General features: G+C 40.8%; 1 protein-coding gene across 7 annotated transcripts in view; it reads left to right on the top strand.

The window, feature by feature from the left end:
• Window positions 1-18519, top strand: part of LOC135404171 (sodium channel protein type 5 subunit alpha-like) — a 215763-nt gene that overhangs the window by 168923 nt on the left and 28321 nt on the right. For all 7 annotated transcript variants that reach the window (XM_064638848.1, XM_064638841.1, XM_064638832.1 and 4 more), the window contains 2 exons: window positions 5351-5505; window positions 9429-9602. In XM_064638848.1, the coding sequence (XP_064494918.1) occupies window positions 5351-5505; window positions 9429-9602 (329 nt within the window). The remainder of the gene's footprint in view (window positions 1-5350; window positions 5506-9428; window positions 9603-18519) is intronic.

Genomic DNA, 18519 nt, shown 5'->3' with positions numbered 1-18519 from the left:
TGTGTGTCTCAGGTACCCAAATGCTGGAGACAGTGATGGCAAATCCCTCTCAGGTTAGGCCTAAAGCTGCACACAATAAAACCCAGCTGTGCAGTCACAGAATGATAAAATGGTTTATGTTGGATGGGACCTTAGAAAGGTCATCTAGTTCCAACCCACTTGCCATAGGAGTTAGTACTGGGGCCAGAAGATGAGAAAATGGTTAAATAAGAAGGGTCTGCAGAGTTCATGTTCCCTGCAGCATAGGGAGACAGTTGGGGTCTTTCAAAGGGTTTACTCCCTTGCTTGTGCATACTCAGCTAGGCAGACCAGTCATTAGAAACCCAGATTTGTGTGTATATATATATATATACATATATATATATTTATATACCATGTTTTGAATACCTACCTGCTTGAGTTTATGCTGAGAAAGCTGTATTTTGTGTCAAACTGAGCAATGCTGTAACCAGCATTCAAAGCTAAGCAAAATACTGTTTTGTTCTAAAAATGAATGTCCCAGTAATTGGGAACTCCTGTATAAAGGCAATAACAAAATTGCTGCAGTTTGAACACAAAGTGCCAGACTTACTGGACAACATCATAGAATTAATTGGTGTTCTTCGTTTATTGAAGAGAACCAGCAGCTCAATCCATCCAAAATCACAACTAATAATTTTATGAAAATGTAAATATATATATTATTGTGAACAAGAAGTGGATTTGTAAGGTCTTTATCCGTAAACTTAAAATTAATAGGCTTGGCTGTCATGCATTGAAGAGGAAGGTTTTGCAGTATAACTCCCACGTTTACAAGGAGATTTTTTTCCTGATGCACTAAAGTAATGCAATCAGGTCTAAGAGCTCCATGATTAGAGTGCACCAAACTAGAAAATGTGAATATGGAACCAAAGGAATATTTACACAAGTACATTGTACATTAAATTCTTCCTGCCTTTTTTTTCTTTATTTGGTAACTTGTTTATCATTGTAGCAGATGTTTAACAAGAGATTTAAGATGTATTATAATATTCAGTTTGTGATTGTGCTGTAGGACACCCTAGTGACTGAAGGGACCATTTCCCTTGTTATGAAAGACAAACAAAAAGTAAATAACATCATGTTATACTGATGCATTTGGAAAGGTTTCTTGGTAAATAGGTCTCTGTTTCATGAGAAATGGTATGTAATATTCAAATGTGAGTTGAAAATAGACATTATTCTTGGAAAAGTTGGCCACTGATGCAGCTCAGAACAGCTTCACGGGTTTACCAGTAAAACATTCAATCCTTTGGGGGCACTTTTTCTGCCATTCTGTGTTTCTGATAAGTGGTAGTCAACTACACAAAATGAGTCAGTTTTCTCTCAAAGAAGATGTAGCCCAGCATGAATTACAATGGTAAAATAAGCCCTGAATAAATCACAAGGTGATCAGCTTCTTCTGCACGTTCCCTACTAGCTTTTATTCCAGGAGGATAGTACAAATCTGTTAGACAAGGCAAGATGAGTAATGCTGTCATAGGAAATGTCAAAGGGTTTATTCCTGCCTTGACACTTGCTGTGCTAAAAGGTGTTAATAAACAGTCTTCTTCATGAGGATAAAGCAGCTTCCAAAACAAGAAGCTGCCTTAGGTCATGCCTTAGACTCATCGGAGTGATTTTGATATTTTGATTTTACAGAAACTAAAAAAAAAAAAAAGGAAACAAACAAAAAAACCCAACCCAACCCAACCCAAACAAAAAAACCCCACAAAACAAAGACAAACAAAAAAACCAAAAACAAAACCAAAAAACCCCAAACCAAAAACAAACATACAAACCCCCCCCCCAAAACCAAACCAAAACAACACCAAAAACAAAACCAATCTATTAGACTACCCACCAAGTTCAGGTAAACTTTTTTTGTTGGTTAAGTGAAGCTTCTAATTGAACATGTAAATTTGTGTCAAGGTGACCAGAGCAGTAGGCTACCAACATTACAAGAGAGTTCAGAAAAGCACAGGCATGAAAGAACAGTCAGTGAGAAAAATCAGAACATTTGAAAAGGAAACAGATTTTTACTAAACCATTAAAAGACTTGTTTGTGACCACTTTTCTTTTTTTTTCTTTCAATTTCCTTTTTCTCTTTGATTTATGAATAGTTAAAAGTAGCATTTCATCTGAATTGCAGCCAGCATGATTATTCATGGAAGTGCTACTTGACATTAGTAATTGTATCAGAATTTGGTCTAAACATTTCTGAATTGGGCCCAATCAAAAGCATTGGATTTAATAGCACTGTATTTTGGGCTGACTCATCTGAGAAGCTATTTTGGATTTTTCAAGGTATTACTGTCTGTAACTAGGACTCTTTTTTTTCAGATTGAAATTGCATGGAAGCCATCAAAGAGCATAAAAAAATAAATTAGTGTTGCTGCCTGGCTTTCTGTCTTTAAAAATACCCCTCTGAACCTGTAGACTATCAGATGGAAGCTGACTGAATCAGTAACAACCTGGTTTAACCATTTTCCATCACAAATGAAGGGACTTTGGAACACAAAGTGCCCTGCTCATTAGTATCTAACATGAAGGTGATCCCCTAATTTTAGCTGTGTCTGGACTCAGGTAATCATGTAGGCTTCCTGTGAAGTGAAATGACAGAGGCAAACTCCTCCAGGGAATGATTCATCCAACTGTCTTGCAATGGGGAAAAACACTTCCTGGGAGACCCTAACCTTTTCCAACAGTATTTACAGGGCATTTATACTCCATAAAAGCATGACAGAACATGTCATACCTGTTACTAGCTGAGCCTAGGTGTTCATATAAGAGGCTAAAAAGCCAAATATCCATCTAGCAAGTCACTTACGAGAAAAGAGTGAGAAGTTTCTGTGAAAATATTTTAAGTCGGAAAAAAAGCTGATTTTTTTTCCAAATAGAAATTGATTTTTGGAACAATCCAGACTCAAGGACGGTTTATTTTACTAGAAGCAGTGGCTACTTCCAGTAAAAAGGGGATTTCTGCTTAACATGAGCAATCCAACTTGGTCATTAGGCTGCTCACACGATAACTGACGGATTTGAGCCCAAGTCTTTGGACTTCCTGATCCAAGGCTGAGTTGATAATTAAGTGGATGGTCTACCTGAATATAAGCACAGAGTGTGAAGCAGACACTTCAAAGGTGGTAATCACTATACAGGTTGTGGAGTAAGAAATAGTTCAAGAGCTTCCTGGCAGCACTACTCAAAGATGCAATTAACAGCCCCCTCCATCACGTGGTGCTGGTGGGATTATACTGATGGGCATCTCTCAGCAGAGCTGCCATATGAGTATGTTAGCTCAGAGATGCTGGTACCAGGCAGTGTTACATGCCTGAAGTCTGTTCCATGTACCTACTTCCTAAAATATACCCAAACCATAGGCATTACCATCTGTGAGCACTGTACTGGTCTTAGCAAAAAGTAGTGACTAATATGATGTCTTTTTATCCCTTGCCTTGATTCTTTAGTGTTTAGGATTGAAGTGCTTAGAAGGATAATACTTGCCTTTGCTGAAGTGGTAGCTGACCTACAAAGAGGCAGAGAGCTGGCTCTTACATTTCTGTCTTCTCCCAGAATTATGTCTTTCTCAAATATGTTTATTAATTTAGTGTATTTCTACTGAGCCCAGAATTTCTCTGAATTCCAGAATACAGTGGTAAGCTGGGAACTGATGTGAGTCTGTGTGATTCAGGCATGTAGAGGACAGTTAGTTACTTGCATCATGGTCCCATTACCTTTGCATAAGTGGTTTGCTGTCCTATTAGTCCCACACCAAAACCTGCCACAGTCAAGAGCCTACACCTATCCAAAATCTCAGAAAAGTAGGGGAAAGGGGAGTTCTGGGAGTGGTTCATGTGTGAAACCTCCTGCAGTTCCGCTCCTCCATAGCAGGGACCTGGGATAATAAAAACTCACAGAAATTGCCAGGAGGACCATAGCAGCTCTCTTCCTCCTGGCAGAGCCCACTGCCAGCACAGCCCCACTTCCAGCTGCCTGGGAATCCCAGCATCCCAGGAGCTGCACTTGATCTCCTTGCATCTCAAGCGCCTCAGTTATGCCACCTTGAATTAGGAGCGTCTGCTGCCTGTGTAACCTTGGCGCTCGCCCTCTTTTCTTCCCAAGCTGCCTTGCCTAAATATTGTTTCTACTTGCAAAAACGTTGCATTACATCGCCATGGCGAGACGTCCTCCCTTGTCACTTCTGAGCAGTCTCTGTGTGCTGCAAGACATGTGGGTGACCTTGGCCACCTTTCAGCCACAGAAGCTGTTGGCCCCTGGCTTTTTTTCTCATGATGGGGCTGATAATCCTCCATAATTAAGTCTCTTTCTATACAACACGTGGATTAAATATAGGGTAAAAAGCTTGTTTTTTTGGAAGTGAAGTGGTTTTTGAGGGTCATTCTCATCAGCAAATGTGACATTTGAGTCAGATTATCTGACATAAGATTGACTGGCCAGGACAATTCTCACACCATCTTAAGCTCTTACCCAGCACAAGGCAATGCACATAGTGTTTTTTAAATGGGAGAGATGGATCTGTCCATTACCAATGACAATATCTTTTTGCTATAACAAAGGAGTGTTGCTAAGGAAACTAAAATTGGCCATGGTCTTGCCAGTCAGAAATCCTTGTGTGGGCTCCATTACAACCACAGCATTTAACTGTTACACAGTATTCTTCACTAAGGTCAGAAAGTGTGATGAAGCATCAGTGGGGAACCTGCCGTGGACCGGATATCTGAATTTCTGTGACATTGGAGGGGATTTAACTACCTCAGTGTATTTCCAAGGTTGTTCTAATGCCTTTTTTAAGATAAAGAGAGTCCAAGAGATCAAAACCTGCTCCTGCTTTTTCTGCCCACCTCTCATCTGCACTGTAGCACCTCCTCCCATCATCTCTCTTTCATCAGATTGCCATTTTTAATCAGTAATTCCAGTGGTATCGTAGTACCAAGAAAATAACCTTCCTCCATTCAAAAAGATGTGGAAGCTATCAGCAGTACCCTCCTAGAGTCATTAGTCCTGATCAGGAGTGCTGCCTGAGCTCGGCTATCACTTTGTGAATGACCCAGGGCACTTGTGACTCGTGGCCAATATATTCTGTATCACAAAAATCATTGGGAGAAATCACTGGGACAAATTTTAGGTGATTTTGAGTGGTTTTTAATAGAGGAGTGAGAGGGAGAAATGGAAGGCAGAGCAGAAGGGGTTTGTGAAAAACAAAAGAGGAAAGACTTCGTGCAACCACCTATTGCTAGAAAAAATCTTTTTTAGCAGCTCCTTATTGCAGCTTTAAGAACTAAATGGGCTTCTTTAACAATTTCTTTGGTTTTGTTTTACCTCTTTACAGTTTGTGTGCGATTCTTCCCATGCTGTTCAGTGGACATCACAAAATTTCCAGGCAAAATTTGGTGGAGGCTGAGAAAAACCTGCTACAGAATCGTCGAGCACAACTGGTTTGAAACTTTCATCATATTCATGATCCTGCTGAGCAGTGGAGCCCTGGTAAATGTGACAGCTTTTCCTAGCTGGTTAAAAGTGGGCATGGGTCTCAGTGTTCTCCAGTTTACCTGACTCTAAGATCTTATGAGCCCTTACTGGTCATTTCTCAAAGCAAAGCGTGTTTGGGGCTAAAACAAGTCTTTGACTTTTCTGATTTTGTGTGCCCTTACCATATGGTGGGGAACTTTCTTCTGTTATAACATAAAATTCTGACTTGTACATGTTTTGAAAAGAAAATTTTTAAGGAATTCTGTGTGAGGAAGTTTCTCAGCATTACTGCTTCAGCATCCCATAACTGTTCCCTGAGAGTTCCCATCTGGAGAGTTTTATTTTCCTCCAGGGCTGGCTTTTTTTTTTCCTTTTTTCTTTTTCCTTTTTCCTTTTTCCTTTTTCCTTTTTCCTTTTTCCTTTTTCCTTTTTCCTTTTTCCTTTTTCCTTTCTCCTTTCTCCTTTCTCCTTTCCTTTCCTTTTCTTTCCTTTCCTTTCCTCACATTCTGTAACCAGCAAATGAAAATCATAGAAGACACAGAGGGCACTGAATCAGTGCTATCCATGGAGTTAGGTGGTATTTATGCTTTGAATACACCTTAGTTTAACCCACTGCACAGGTAACTCCTCTTTGCATCCAAATAAACGTGTATGTACAGAGTCTGGTTGGTCACTGCCTAGGACTCTGACAGGGAATCCTCTCCTCCTGAGATCCCACCGCATACTGGGGTTATCCTCTCTGCATTGAGCCCTGGGCTCTTCACAGAGATGGCAGCATATATTTGTGTTTCTCTTTTACATGTCAGGAATGTCACTGAAGTTGGTGGGATTTCTCCCAGGTTTTATCCAGACATAGAGCAAGGACGCAGATCAAGAGTTCTCCAGGCTTTGGTCTGGTGGTCACTGGTCTTGTCCTTCATAATGGAGTAAGACATCCACTTACTAAATTTACAGGCAGTGCCGTGTTTGGGCAGGTTATCCCTATATTTCTGGAGGTCAGGATTAACTTCAGCCAAATGGATGAAACCGCCTTAAATAGCAAGGTGAACATCATCTTAGAAAGGTGCGTGCTTCACCTCATCAGGAATAACTAGGGGCAGGAAGGCAGGATGCAGGAGGACTGTGAGGTAGCAGATTTACTAAAAAGAGCTGGAGAGAGAGCAGGCAACAAACAGGACAGAGTAAACTACATCACAGAACCACAGAGAAGCCGAACACCCCACTGGGCTGTATAAATTATCGTGTTCTTCCACTCCAGTTGGCATCAAGGAGGCCTCAGCTGGAGCACTGGCTTCAGCTCTGGGCACTGTGCGTTGGGAAAGACATGGGCTAATTGAAGAAACTCCAGAGGAGAACAGCACAAATTATCAGTGGCCTAAAAAAAAGAGGAAGACACAGAAGTACTGGGTTTATGTAGTTTAGAGAAACTCTCTGCAGGGAGACAAGAAGGTGGAAATGCATAAATGTTGATGCAAAAAGGAAAGTAATGGACTGTACTCCAGGTCCACCAGGGATGGGCTAAAAGTTCACCCAGGGAATTTTATTTTATTATGAAAAGTAAAAGAGGCTGAAAAACTTGGGTAAATAGTAGGCTGCTGAAAATTGTCACAGCTTTGCTGAAATCAATGGAGTCTGACAGTTTTTGCACCAGCTTGAGAATCAGAATGTTAATTTTTGAACACATTTTGAAGGGGGAATGTCTCTTGCTATAATATGCTTTAGACGAATACACTTCCTTGCATGTGTAATTAAAAATGCCTTAGATACTGAACGCTGCAATATAAATCTCATTTAATTTTCATTGCACGCATTCATTTAGTTTTTGTGAATTTCAATTTAGCCAGTGCAGTTCTGTATAAGGGCAAATTATCCTGCATTTTCCCACATATCAGTGCTGTGCTTCAGTATTTGGACTGGAGATATTGGAGGCAACACAACTTTTTTCCTCTGTTATTCTGGGGTGAGCTCTTCCAAAAACTGAGCTCATCTGGCTATATCCCTAGGTCATACTAAGTTCTTAAGGGAGAAGAGCTATATATACCCTTAAGCCAGTTTATATTTTTGTGTGGTAGTTAAACCATGAGAATATATCTGCAAAAGATCCAAAAACCTTTCTTAAGCGTTTAAACCATAATCATCCAAACTGGAAACCTGTTTTTTAATAGTGATTGTGGATAAATGCAGGTATCCTGCTTAACTCTTTTAACACACAAAGCAAAGCAGAAGACATAACCCTTCTTGGCAAAGATTTCATGCATTGTCACCATGAAAAAATGCAAAGCACCAGAGTTTTGTCATTTGGGTAATATCCACAGCTTGTCCAGAAGTACAGAAGTGTTCAGGTAGCATATTTTTCATCCCTTAATAAGCTGCTTCCTGACTCACAGTGTGCTCTTAGTAGACAAAACTCAATGTACTTTTGGATAAGTTAGTAGAAAATAGAGAGAGCAAAGGAGGGAGAGGAGGAAATCACTTTAAATAGTTTGTTGTTATTTTTGCAGTAATTGCAAAGTACAGCAAGTCATCTGACAAAGTGAGTGAGCCCCTATGAGAAGTGATAAACTCCAATCTGTGCATTGTTTTCTGTGGCTTTCTCCAGCAGCTCTTTCACACCCTTGAAATATCATTTTTGAAGGCAAGATAGGAGACAGAGTTGCAGTGAAAACGTCACCCCAAAGTGTGGGGACAAATGGACAAGCTTTGGCACAGGCTGCCAAAGCTTTCTTGTCAGTTTAATTACTGTTCCCTGGCAGGCAAACGAGCAGTGTGACTGCTTGAGTGACAAGTACCACACTTCTTGTATCTCCAGGCACTGGGTGTTTGCTAACTTTTTGAAGTTCATCAGAAAGTGGGTACAGACCTGGAAATATGTAAATGCAGATAATTCAGAGGATTAGCACAGACCCTCTCAAATAATGTTGTTTCTTGCTGACAAGTGCTCTGGGTCACACGATGGGACGAGAGTAATATGTCAAAGCTTGGGTTATCCGGGTTACAGGGGCTTGGGAGCAGCTTGTGTAACAGCAGTGGCAAGCAGAGCTGGGGAACCAGACCATAACTTGACTTAGGAGTCCCAAAAAAGGTCATATATGGGCAAACCTGTCACTATGATTCTACATTTTATTTGGCTTACATTATAAAGTGAAGGCTAAATTATGAGACAGCTTTATTTGCTCTCTTTTAGGAGGCATATTGTTTTATGTCTTAAATATTTTAAAGGGGTTATTAAGTTGCAGGTATTTGATAAAGTCCTTTCATGATGCCCTGCATAAGATTAGTTAGAGAGACAGATGAGGTGGAGAGATAGATACCTTGACCTTTAAAACATTATTGTTCTGTTAAGTGAATAATAATGAGCCTTTCTTGAGGCAGATAGCTGTAGCTACCTGAAATGTGATGACTGAACAGAAGCTGGAGAACTCCAGTACTCCATAACAGGCAGGTTAATAACCCAATTTGTCACCATTAGCAATAAGATCTATTTGGCTAAATGTAAGGGTCATATTCTGTCTCCTAAATATAGACATCCTATGCCCTGGGACATCTGAGGTGCCCGGATAGCAGTGGCACTGCCAACAGGAGCTGAGGCAGGATGTTCTCGGGCAGCTTGGGGTGGGACTCTGCTCACAGACTCACACTTCCAAATTCAGGGATCATAAGCTCTTTCTACACTCAAATGATGTCTAGTCAGCACAGCCAGTAGAGGCTGGGGAGAGATAGCTAAGCTTATGTCCGCTATAAAGGAAAGCTGAACAGATTTCTCTTAGGTCACGGTCAGTCTTGTTTGTGCCTGAGCCCTCCTTCTGATTGTAACATTAAAATGTGTCAGAAATCACAGACAGTATATGATATGTTATCAAATACAGACTTGCAGCACAACACCCATGCTTTCCAACATGATGTAGGAGAAATTGTTGATCAGTCCTTTGTACTTCCAGGCCTTTGAAGATATTTACCTTGAAGACCGAAAAAACATAAAAACCATGCTGGAATATGCTGACAAAGTATTCACTTACATCTTTGTCTTGGAAATGCTCCTGAAATGGGTGGCTTATGGCTTCAAGAAGTATTTCACCAATGCCTGGTGCTGGCTGGACTTCCTTATCGTGGATGTAAGTATCATTTTGGAACTACGATGCTTCTTGTGTTGGATTTTGTAACGGGTAAGAACACGCTGTTAAGTTTGGCAGCTTTGTGTTTGCAAATTGACAGCTGCCACTCCAACTCTGAGTATCAACCCTGGGCAAAGCTCAAAGGAGGTCTTGATATGTAATTGTCCATCGCCAGGAACGGGTGTGCCAAAGCAGAGGGGAACGCTTTGTGTCGTGACATAGGGGTGTCACCCTGCTAGTTTGAGTCACATTCCCTTCTCTTCCCTAGGAACTCACTCTTTCTTTTAGTGTTTAACATCTCTTTCCACACTCCCAGCTAGCACAGGGTCCAGTTACCTCCGACTGCTCCACACATGACCTCGACACACGTCTTTCAGCAGATTAGGGAAGCTGTCCTTGGCGTGGCTTCCTGGCGAGGCTGCCAGCAGCACGTAACAGTATGTTCAGTACTGCCTCCCAAGTATTTACCAGTGAAGGAGTCCAGCAGAAGGTGTGAATAAGTCCTCTTGGCAAAGTGACTTCACTATTACAAAACATTACAAAATACTCCAAATCCTTGAAATGCCGCAACGCTTCTCCTAATTTACGGATAATCGTTAAAAAGTGATTGCTGAACAAAAGGGAGGTCATGCCCCAGGAGTGTTACCACTACCAGGTTTGTCTCCTCCAAATTGATGTGGGATCTCCCATATTTGGGAAAAGTCAGCAACATCACATCCTCCAGAAGAAGCTTAACATTTCATCACAGCATATCAACAAGGAGGCAATTATCTCCCCGAGGCCATTTCTTATTAGCTTGAGGTATTAGTGTGGGAGGCTGGCAGAGGTTTGTCATGATTATGTAACTTATTAAACTTCAGATAAATTATTTTTCCCCATTTTACATCTGAACCTTGACTCGGGGGAAGAACAACAGTTTCTTTGGCCCCGGCCCAGGAGAGCACTTCAGTGGGACGATTTACTTGTTTGAAGTTATGGACATGTCTAAGTGCACTGCTGGATCAGAGCCTTTGGAAGCTTCTCCAGAGCTTTAATAAATTGATTTATGAAAAGGAAATTCTTTACATAAATTGTGGGTCATAAATTCTTCTTTGCATACATGCTTGGAAGCCTCTTAAAGGGAAGGCATTCATTTTTCTCAGATTAGCTTCAGCAGAAGAGGAAGGCCTGGTTTAATTATCTGACCACAAAATTGCAAACCACCAGTTCCTAAGTTATAGCCCAGCCCTGAAAACTGTTCTTACTGTGGTTTAGGACAAGTGACATAGCTTAGCTTTTCTGTTTTCTCCATCTGTAAAAATGAGACTAATAGGACTCACCTAAAGTATTGTATGGGCTTCCAGGAATTTTATATTGGGGTTATTGTTTCAATGAGCTTCTGAAGACTAGAAGGGCTGAATGAGGGCTGGATGTTGAATAAGTAGGGGTCTTCCTGACGGGAGCAGCGGTTCACGCAGTGAATTCACTGGGGCAGTTTGGAGCTCTGCTGCATCATTAAGAGTTTGAAATGAGTTCCACACTTGTTAGAAATACGTACTTTGTAGCATGACATCTCATTAATGCCAAAGAGAGTAAACCAAAAGCTAAGCTGAATTCTGTCCTCCATGTGAAAAACCCCCTTGGAACAGGCGCCACACAAAAAATGCAAAGTCTTTATGTAACACCAAAAATTAGCTACGTTTGCCTTTTAATGATGGATTTTGTGGGTATAATGACAGTTATAGAGACAGACACAGGTGGGCTGGGGAAAGGGGCTTCACCTTTCCCTGTCACACATCTGAGCACATGTGACATAAAACAGTGCTGTGCAGAAAGGCCCCTGGGACTGCCCTTGTCCCCAGAAAATAAATCACAGAGCCTTCTTACTGACCCTGAGTGTTTTATTTTCTTAACCCATGCTTAAAGGTTCCATCCACACTTAAATATTCTTTTTGCAAGGTCCCAATCTAACCAAAAAGTTGCTCCACCCTTGAGTTGTTTTGGTTGTTGATTGACTCTAGGCCATCACTTGCTCTTTAGTGTTCCCAATGAATAAAGCTTTTCCCCAAGCCTCACTCTTTCCTTGAAAACGTTTTCCCAATGCAAATTATGAGAACCTGGTACTATATTTTTAGCGGGTTTAACAGATGCTTTTCTCCTACCCTATTGCTAACCCACCCTGCTACTCTGAATTGGCACAGTAACATCCTATCATTTTTCCAGCACACTTTTTATTTCAATTTGCATTTTCTTTTCGGTCCTTTGAGAACCAAATCATTGCAACTGAGCTGCAGAAGGGAGTGAATGGATGAATTAGCTGCTCCAAAAGAAGCAGATGAACTAGTTGTCTGATTTTCTCAAATTTATTTGTTTAAAATTATTCACTTAAAAATTCCTGATCTGCAAATTATTCATTAGGGGTTTGGTATCAGTATTCAGAATTCAAGCTGCAATGGTTGATTTTTGATTGGACATGTGAAACCATCTCTCATCTGTGTTTTCTAATTGTACAAATGCAACTCAGAATCTATTTTCTGTTTTGAATAATTCATAAAACCAGCTCAAAAATTTGCAAGTATTCAGTATTTCTAAATGTGATTTTAACCCAGAGGGGGTATAAGCATATTGCTTCTGAATTATATTGATCTTTTGTACATCCTACCTTTTGAGAGACCTTTGACACTGATTTGGGCCACTGGAACAGCAAAGGCTCCATCTGACAGTTGTGGATTAATAAAGAAAATGCTGCCTCACAATGCCTAAACATCAAAACACCCAGTAATCCACAAACTGAGAGCTATTTTTGCTGGATATAGAATCCCTAAAGGATGATCTCTGATAATGGGCTTCTCAGCAACTCAAAGAAGTGTGCTAGTGTAGGAAAAACCATAAGAAAGTGCTTTCAAAAACGTTGTAATACAATAAAGTCCTATCAACAACACTGCTGCATATTTCTTTGGGAGGACAGGAGAAAGGGTTAATCAAACCACAAAACACAGGCTCATTTCAACTTAGGGCACCTGGGAAAGATGCCTTAGATGTCTGCTGGAATTTGGATATACTGAACAAACATCATCAAAGTCCATCTATACATGTTACCTACCTGTAAAAAACAAGTATACTGCTAAAAGTAACTCCTTTCTACACTGCAGAGATCACCTCTCTGTGCTCATGAGTTGGAGTGGTGGGCACTCAATCAACAGCTCTTTTCAAATGAGGGAAAAGCAGAGATCGTAGTATGTCTGTGTAGGCAGATGTAAGTGTAGGCAGACATCAATATCACCATCAGGAATGGTATTTATGCACAGCCCTCTTTGCTAGGATGCACAGGCAAATATTTTCACAAAGTATAGATATTTTCCAAGCATTCATGCGAGCAAAACCTCTTGGTACAAAGCAGATTAAATGAGGAGTCTGACCTTGGCCAGAGATGGAGGTGGGTGGCATTCAAAGTGAATGTTTATGAAAACTGCTCTTCACCAGTCCTGTCCTGCAACAGGCAGAGAGAGCTGGGGTTTAAAACAAGGGGCACATAGACTCCACCAGTTGTGCACGCTGGTGTCATGTTTATGTTCCTTTCAATTGTTTCCTCTGACCTATAAATATTATCTTGAGCTTATCTAGTTTGAGCTTCAGCCAATTAATTCTGAGCTATGTCCCAGTCTCTGCTGACAGCGGATGGATTATTCCATTGCATGGTCAGTTTGGGAAAGGCATCAATCTGGAGCTTAGCATCATTCAAAGACTGGAGGTGTTGCAGTCAACAGCTTCTTCACTCCCTGCTCATGCATTGAAGGCAGAGGTGAGATACTGGAACCCTACAGAAGCTGTCACGAGAAAACTCATTGGAAAGGGATGTGAAGTCCCATCTCATTAGTAAGAATGCATGGAAAAAAAAAGTCACAGCCAAGTTTCATTGCCAGTGGCATTCACAGAAAAATCCTCTTAAACCATCACTAATGTCATCACTCTAAAAAAAAGTCCATTATCACAAATCCATCATCTCCATTGCAGCTTTTGGGTTCAATTTAATTGACCAAAAGTTAGTTCCAATCCAGGTTTAAAAAAAAAACAACCCTGATTGTCACATACTGATTTCAGAGATAAGGGAAGATGAGGGTTTCTCCACCAATTGTTTCTAAGATTATCTCATCTTTCAAGACTTGATACTTGCAGAAAGCTATTTTCTTAAGCAATTGCTTTTTTAGGGATGCTGGCAGCCTTCTTCCTCTCCAGCCATCTCCAGCAATGGGCAGTCCTTGCATTATGTCCTGCAGCAGCGGGAGAGATCATCTCTAATTCTCACTTTGTGCCCTGATGCTCCACCAGTTTCTCTCCAGCTGAGTCACCAGGGATAAAGATTGCGCTTTCTATCCCTTTTCCCAGAGAGCTGGCTCTGGTGCCGTGAACTCAGGGGCTCACAACAGCTTTTGGTAGTATATCTGTCTGCAAAATAGCTCAAGCAAGGCTCAGCAATGGTTTTGAAGGCCAGACATCTCGAATCAGTTATGCAACAAGTCCACCAGGCAGGATTTTGTAGATGCTTTTATGGAAGTAAAATAGTATGCATTTTTCAGTCTCCACAATAACTTTTGTGAATGATTCTAACACAACATGTTTCTGATGTTTGCCTGGAGCTGCTGAGTTTGTACCTAGGGATCTGTATTCCCCAGTCAGCAGCTTTCCAAATGTCCTGTTTGCTGCCAAATTTTCTGTTTGCTTGTTTGAGAACTGCTCATGGATGTTCAGTCATGAAATGCACTATCATTTTCCCTGAACACTTAAACAAAAACAAGGGCATTACATAGGAGAGTTTCCTGGAAAGAACTTGCTCTAAGATTTCTGCTTTGGATACTTTATTGTCAGACAAATTAAGAAGCAGCTAATAATCCTTGAGTCTGAGATGAACATTTTAAAACAGTCTTTTTATCCCTAGTTAAAAATTGAATTGAATTAAATTATGCCCTTGTGCTGGATTGTCTTTAAGTGACAATTAAAAACTTGCTGTGTGAAGTAAATATTGATGGCTTATGATTACTTTAATTGTTTTTTTCCATCTGTATTCCCTGTTGATTAACAAGGTGATTTCTGTTTGCTGTACCAGTAATTACACAATCTGCTGTAATGAGTCGTTCCCAAACAGCACTGAAATCCAATTTGTATTCTTGGGAAATTACCCTAAAAGCATGTGAATTTCATCTAGCTTCTGTTCAGAAAAGCACACAGGAGCAGAATGACAAAAGTACTGCCAAGGCAAATTAAAAATAATATGGCTTGTCAGTTGGAGGAGCATCCTAAGAGTGAACGTATTAGTGCGCTCTGTGAGTTGTCAAAAATCCATGGGTACAATGGGGTATTATTATTCCAGAGTTCATTTTTTGACTAGATTTTTTGCAGTTCCTCAAAGCAAATGGGCATGTGGGATTTTTGAAGATGTCTTAGTGCACATTCTTCTGAGCATCTCTGATGGCATAAACCTCCCAGATAACTAATAAGAATGAGATTCCCTCTCCAGAAGCCAGGAAGCCTGGTTTTGAATAGGAAAAAAACAGAAAGAAGAAAAAAACTAGTTTACTACGTATTGGATAATTTAGGATAAGTGGAAAAAAAAATTCCATATGAAGTTAAGTGGTTTTAATGTGTGTTAGCAGGTCAGCTGAGGCTGCAAATCTCCCTTCTGCCACCCCACTCTTTATCTCAGCATAACACATGAAAAAACATCCAAATGTCTGGTCTTATCTTGGTTTGCACCTCATGTTTGTTACCACAGAGATGCTAAAAGGGGAGCAAGCAGGCTTTGCCAAGTGGAAGCACAAGCTCAGTTTCAGACAAGGCACAGCAGGACAAAGCACACTGCAGCCAGACCGAAAGGGATGGCAAAAGCAGGTGTGGAGAGAAGTCCACAGTAAGCCTAGTTCACTGCCTGCCTACACCTTTGCAAAGTGTTTAGGAGATGAATAATTACTGCAATTACTGTAGAATTTCAATTACTGAGGGAGAATTTCAGCTTTCAAGAGTGGTATTAAAAAAACCATCTCAACTCGGATTGTGCCGAGCTAGGTTTACCAAACATTTCTGTTTCTTGAAGTTATTGAAAGATGGAGCATGTTTCAATGTCCTTTTTTAGAAGACTATGCTTAAAAAGAAAATAATGAATAAAATCCTGGAGTTCTTGCATGCAGCTTGCTTGGCCCTTTCCATCACTGTGAGTGTAGCAGCCAAATTCTGTATACAGTGATTTTCTCCCTTGCATGAGAAATCAGAGCTGGGAGGGACACACAGACTGTTTTTAACAGTTCAGAGTCCCACACACTCTGCAGGGACAGAGGAGGATTGTGCCACAGTTCCTCTCCCTGATGACCAGCACCTTTGAAACCCCAACTTGCAGACCAAAAAATGTCTTCCCATCACACTTGTGGCTCCATCCAGAATGACCAGGAGCAGCTCAAGAGACTGGTGTCAGGAGGAGGAAAAAGGAGGAAGTGAAGGGAGAGAAACAGCGGAAAAAGGAGGAAGTGAAGGGAGAGAAACAGCCTGCAGAAGGACAGGGATTCGTTATTAATGAGAGAGAGATAAAAGGAATTGGGATGAAAGTTGAAAGCTGTGCCCTAGTGGTGTACAGACCTTGTGCTGGCCTCCTACCCTGGTAAGGCTGTCTTTGGGGTGTTTTGTGCTGAGGCAAATGAAGACTCCTGCTTGTGGTACTTTTATCATTAGCCTTCCTGGCAAAAGTCAGAGATCCTATAATTCTTCAGAGTCCCTCTCTATTCTGGCATATTCAATACAATATCAGAATCAATCAGGTTCAAAAATCCAACTGAACAGCGACAATTTTCAAGCTTAGACGGTCGTATTTCCCACATCAGCTTGGTATTTTTTGTATTGATTTTGAACATCTGATTAAATAGATACTTTAGGGAAACAACCAAATCCAGAACAGCACCTTGTGGAAACAAACCAAACAGATTTTTTCTCTTTTTTTTTGTCTTTTTTTTTTTTTTTTCATTATGTCATGTATAAGTAGGGTTGATCCTAATACTGCCCAGAAATAAACATGCCTTCAGCTCAGCACCTCAGCTCCCACTGGCTGGGATGGAAATGCAGTGGAGTCGATGGGGCTGAGCCCCCAGGGAAATGTTCTCTCAGTGATCACTATGCACACCCCTGGCATGCTAACGCCATCTTCACATAATAAATAATAATCAAGTGTATTCCTGTCTCTCCTGACTACAGCAGTCAGCATCAAGAAGGTACCCTGGGATGAATAATGAGGTGGCTTTGGAGATCTTTTTAAGGGGAGAATGTCTTTCCTCTTCAGCTGCCCTAACTAAATCCAGGCTGTCTCTGCACAGCATCTGGATGAGAAGCAGAACATAGTTGGTGATGAAGAAACTATTTTGCTCTAAATCATGATAGTTATAAATATAAATATATATATGTATACAAAAATATGTATATAAATAAACCAGACTTTTCAGGACATCTGCACCTGCACAGCCACCACTGCTGCAACAAGGAGAAAGTCTTTGAGTCTTGTGCAAGGTTTGGATGATCAAGGAGCATCATGTGATCCCCAAAATTCACAGCAATCCCTCTGCCCGGTGTTAAAAAACGGGACCTTAGGGTGTGGCAAAGGTGCCTGTTTTCAGTAAGAAAGGTGAATGGAGACAAGCTGAAAATCCATTTGGAAAGGGAGAGGTGGGAAAGCTGCAGATCAGTAAGTCAGTTTGCTGCCTCGCTGGATGTAAACTTGCAGCAGCAGGTCGACTCGCCCTCAGAAATTAGCTGAGGTTTAATCCATGATTTGCAGCCATCTGCCTTGGGAATTGACTGGAGCTGTTAGAAAAGCCTGAGCAGGTGTAAAGGAGGTGACAGATTAAGAGAACAGCAAGACGTAAAGAGGTTCTTCTGGAAACCACCAGGAAGCAATTAGGATGCAGGGATGATTTATTTAAAAGCATTTAACCCAACAAAAGTGACACATGCTGTTTGCAACAAGGCTGCCCTCTGACAAGGAAACATTGCCTGAAAAGCGTGGACATGAGGAGAACAAAGCTGAGAACATGGAATATTAAAGGAGTTTCACAGCTTTAGTCTAAGTAGTAGATGGGGGAAAAAAAATAAGAAAATAACATGAAAAAGGAAAAAAAAAAGAAGAAATATCCTGTAGAAAAAAAAAAAAAGAGTGAATGATGTAAACAACTTTTTAAACCTGAGTTATAAGAAATATTTCTGGGCTTTCCAGGAGATATTTTTTTTTATATAATTAATCTAGGCATTCGTGTAGCCCATCATGTTACAATACATGAGAGCACTCCATGAGCAGTAATGAACTGCTGTGGTGGGAGAAGCTGTTTGATAGCTCTTTTCCAGGCACGCTTTCATCTCCATGCCATGGACCAACCCCAGAGCAGCCCTAAGGAGTTTGTATTCTTTACCTGAATGTGAGGGTTGTGATTCAAGGAAACAGGTAGCAGAGATGGGAATTTAGGTCATCTTAGTGTTTCTTCAGTGTCCTAATTTTAAGACTTTCCTTTAACTTTATGCCCTCCTTTCATAACATGGAATTTCTTGATTGACAGGTGCAATCATGCAGTTCAGCATCTGTAAAGGGAAAAGGGATATTTTAAAAAAATAAGACAACAATAAAAGTCTGCTCAGAAATGGTGGATGTCAAGGGGAATATCAGCCTCATAACAAGCTCCTTTCTTCCAACTTTATTTCAGATTGCTTAAGAAATTCCACGTATTTCAGTTTATTTGCAAATTTCCCTTTCCATGAAAAACGTAGGTTTTCCAGCTTGCATTTGGGGTACAGACTTAATTTTGGTCCAAATCAAGGGGAGCAACTTGTAACCTCAGGCCTGGCTCTAAAAGGCACTGTGAAGACTTCTTTGGGTAATCCTATCCTTGGCAGCAATGGACAGGAGAAACCAGGC

The sequence above is a fragment of the Pseudopipra pipra genome, chromosome 1 (genome assembly GCF_036250125.1).
Source record: "Pseudopipra pipra isolate bDixPip1 chromosome 1, bDixPip1.hap1, whole genome shotgun sequence".
Lineage (NCBI taxonomy): Eukaryota > Metazoa > Chordata > Aves > Passeriformes > Pipridae > Pseudopipra > Pseudopipra pipra.
This window is presented reverse-complemented; position numbering and strand designations above follow the sequence as displayed.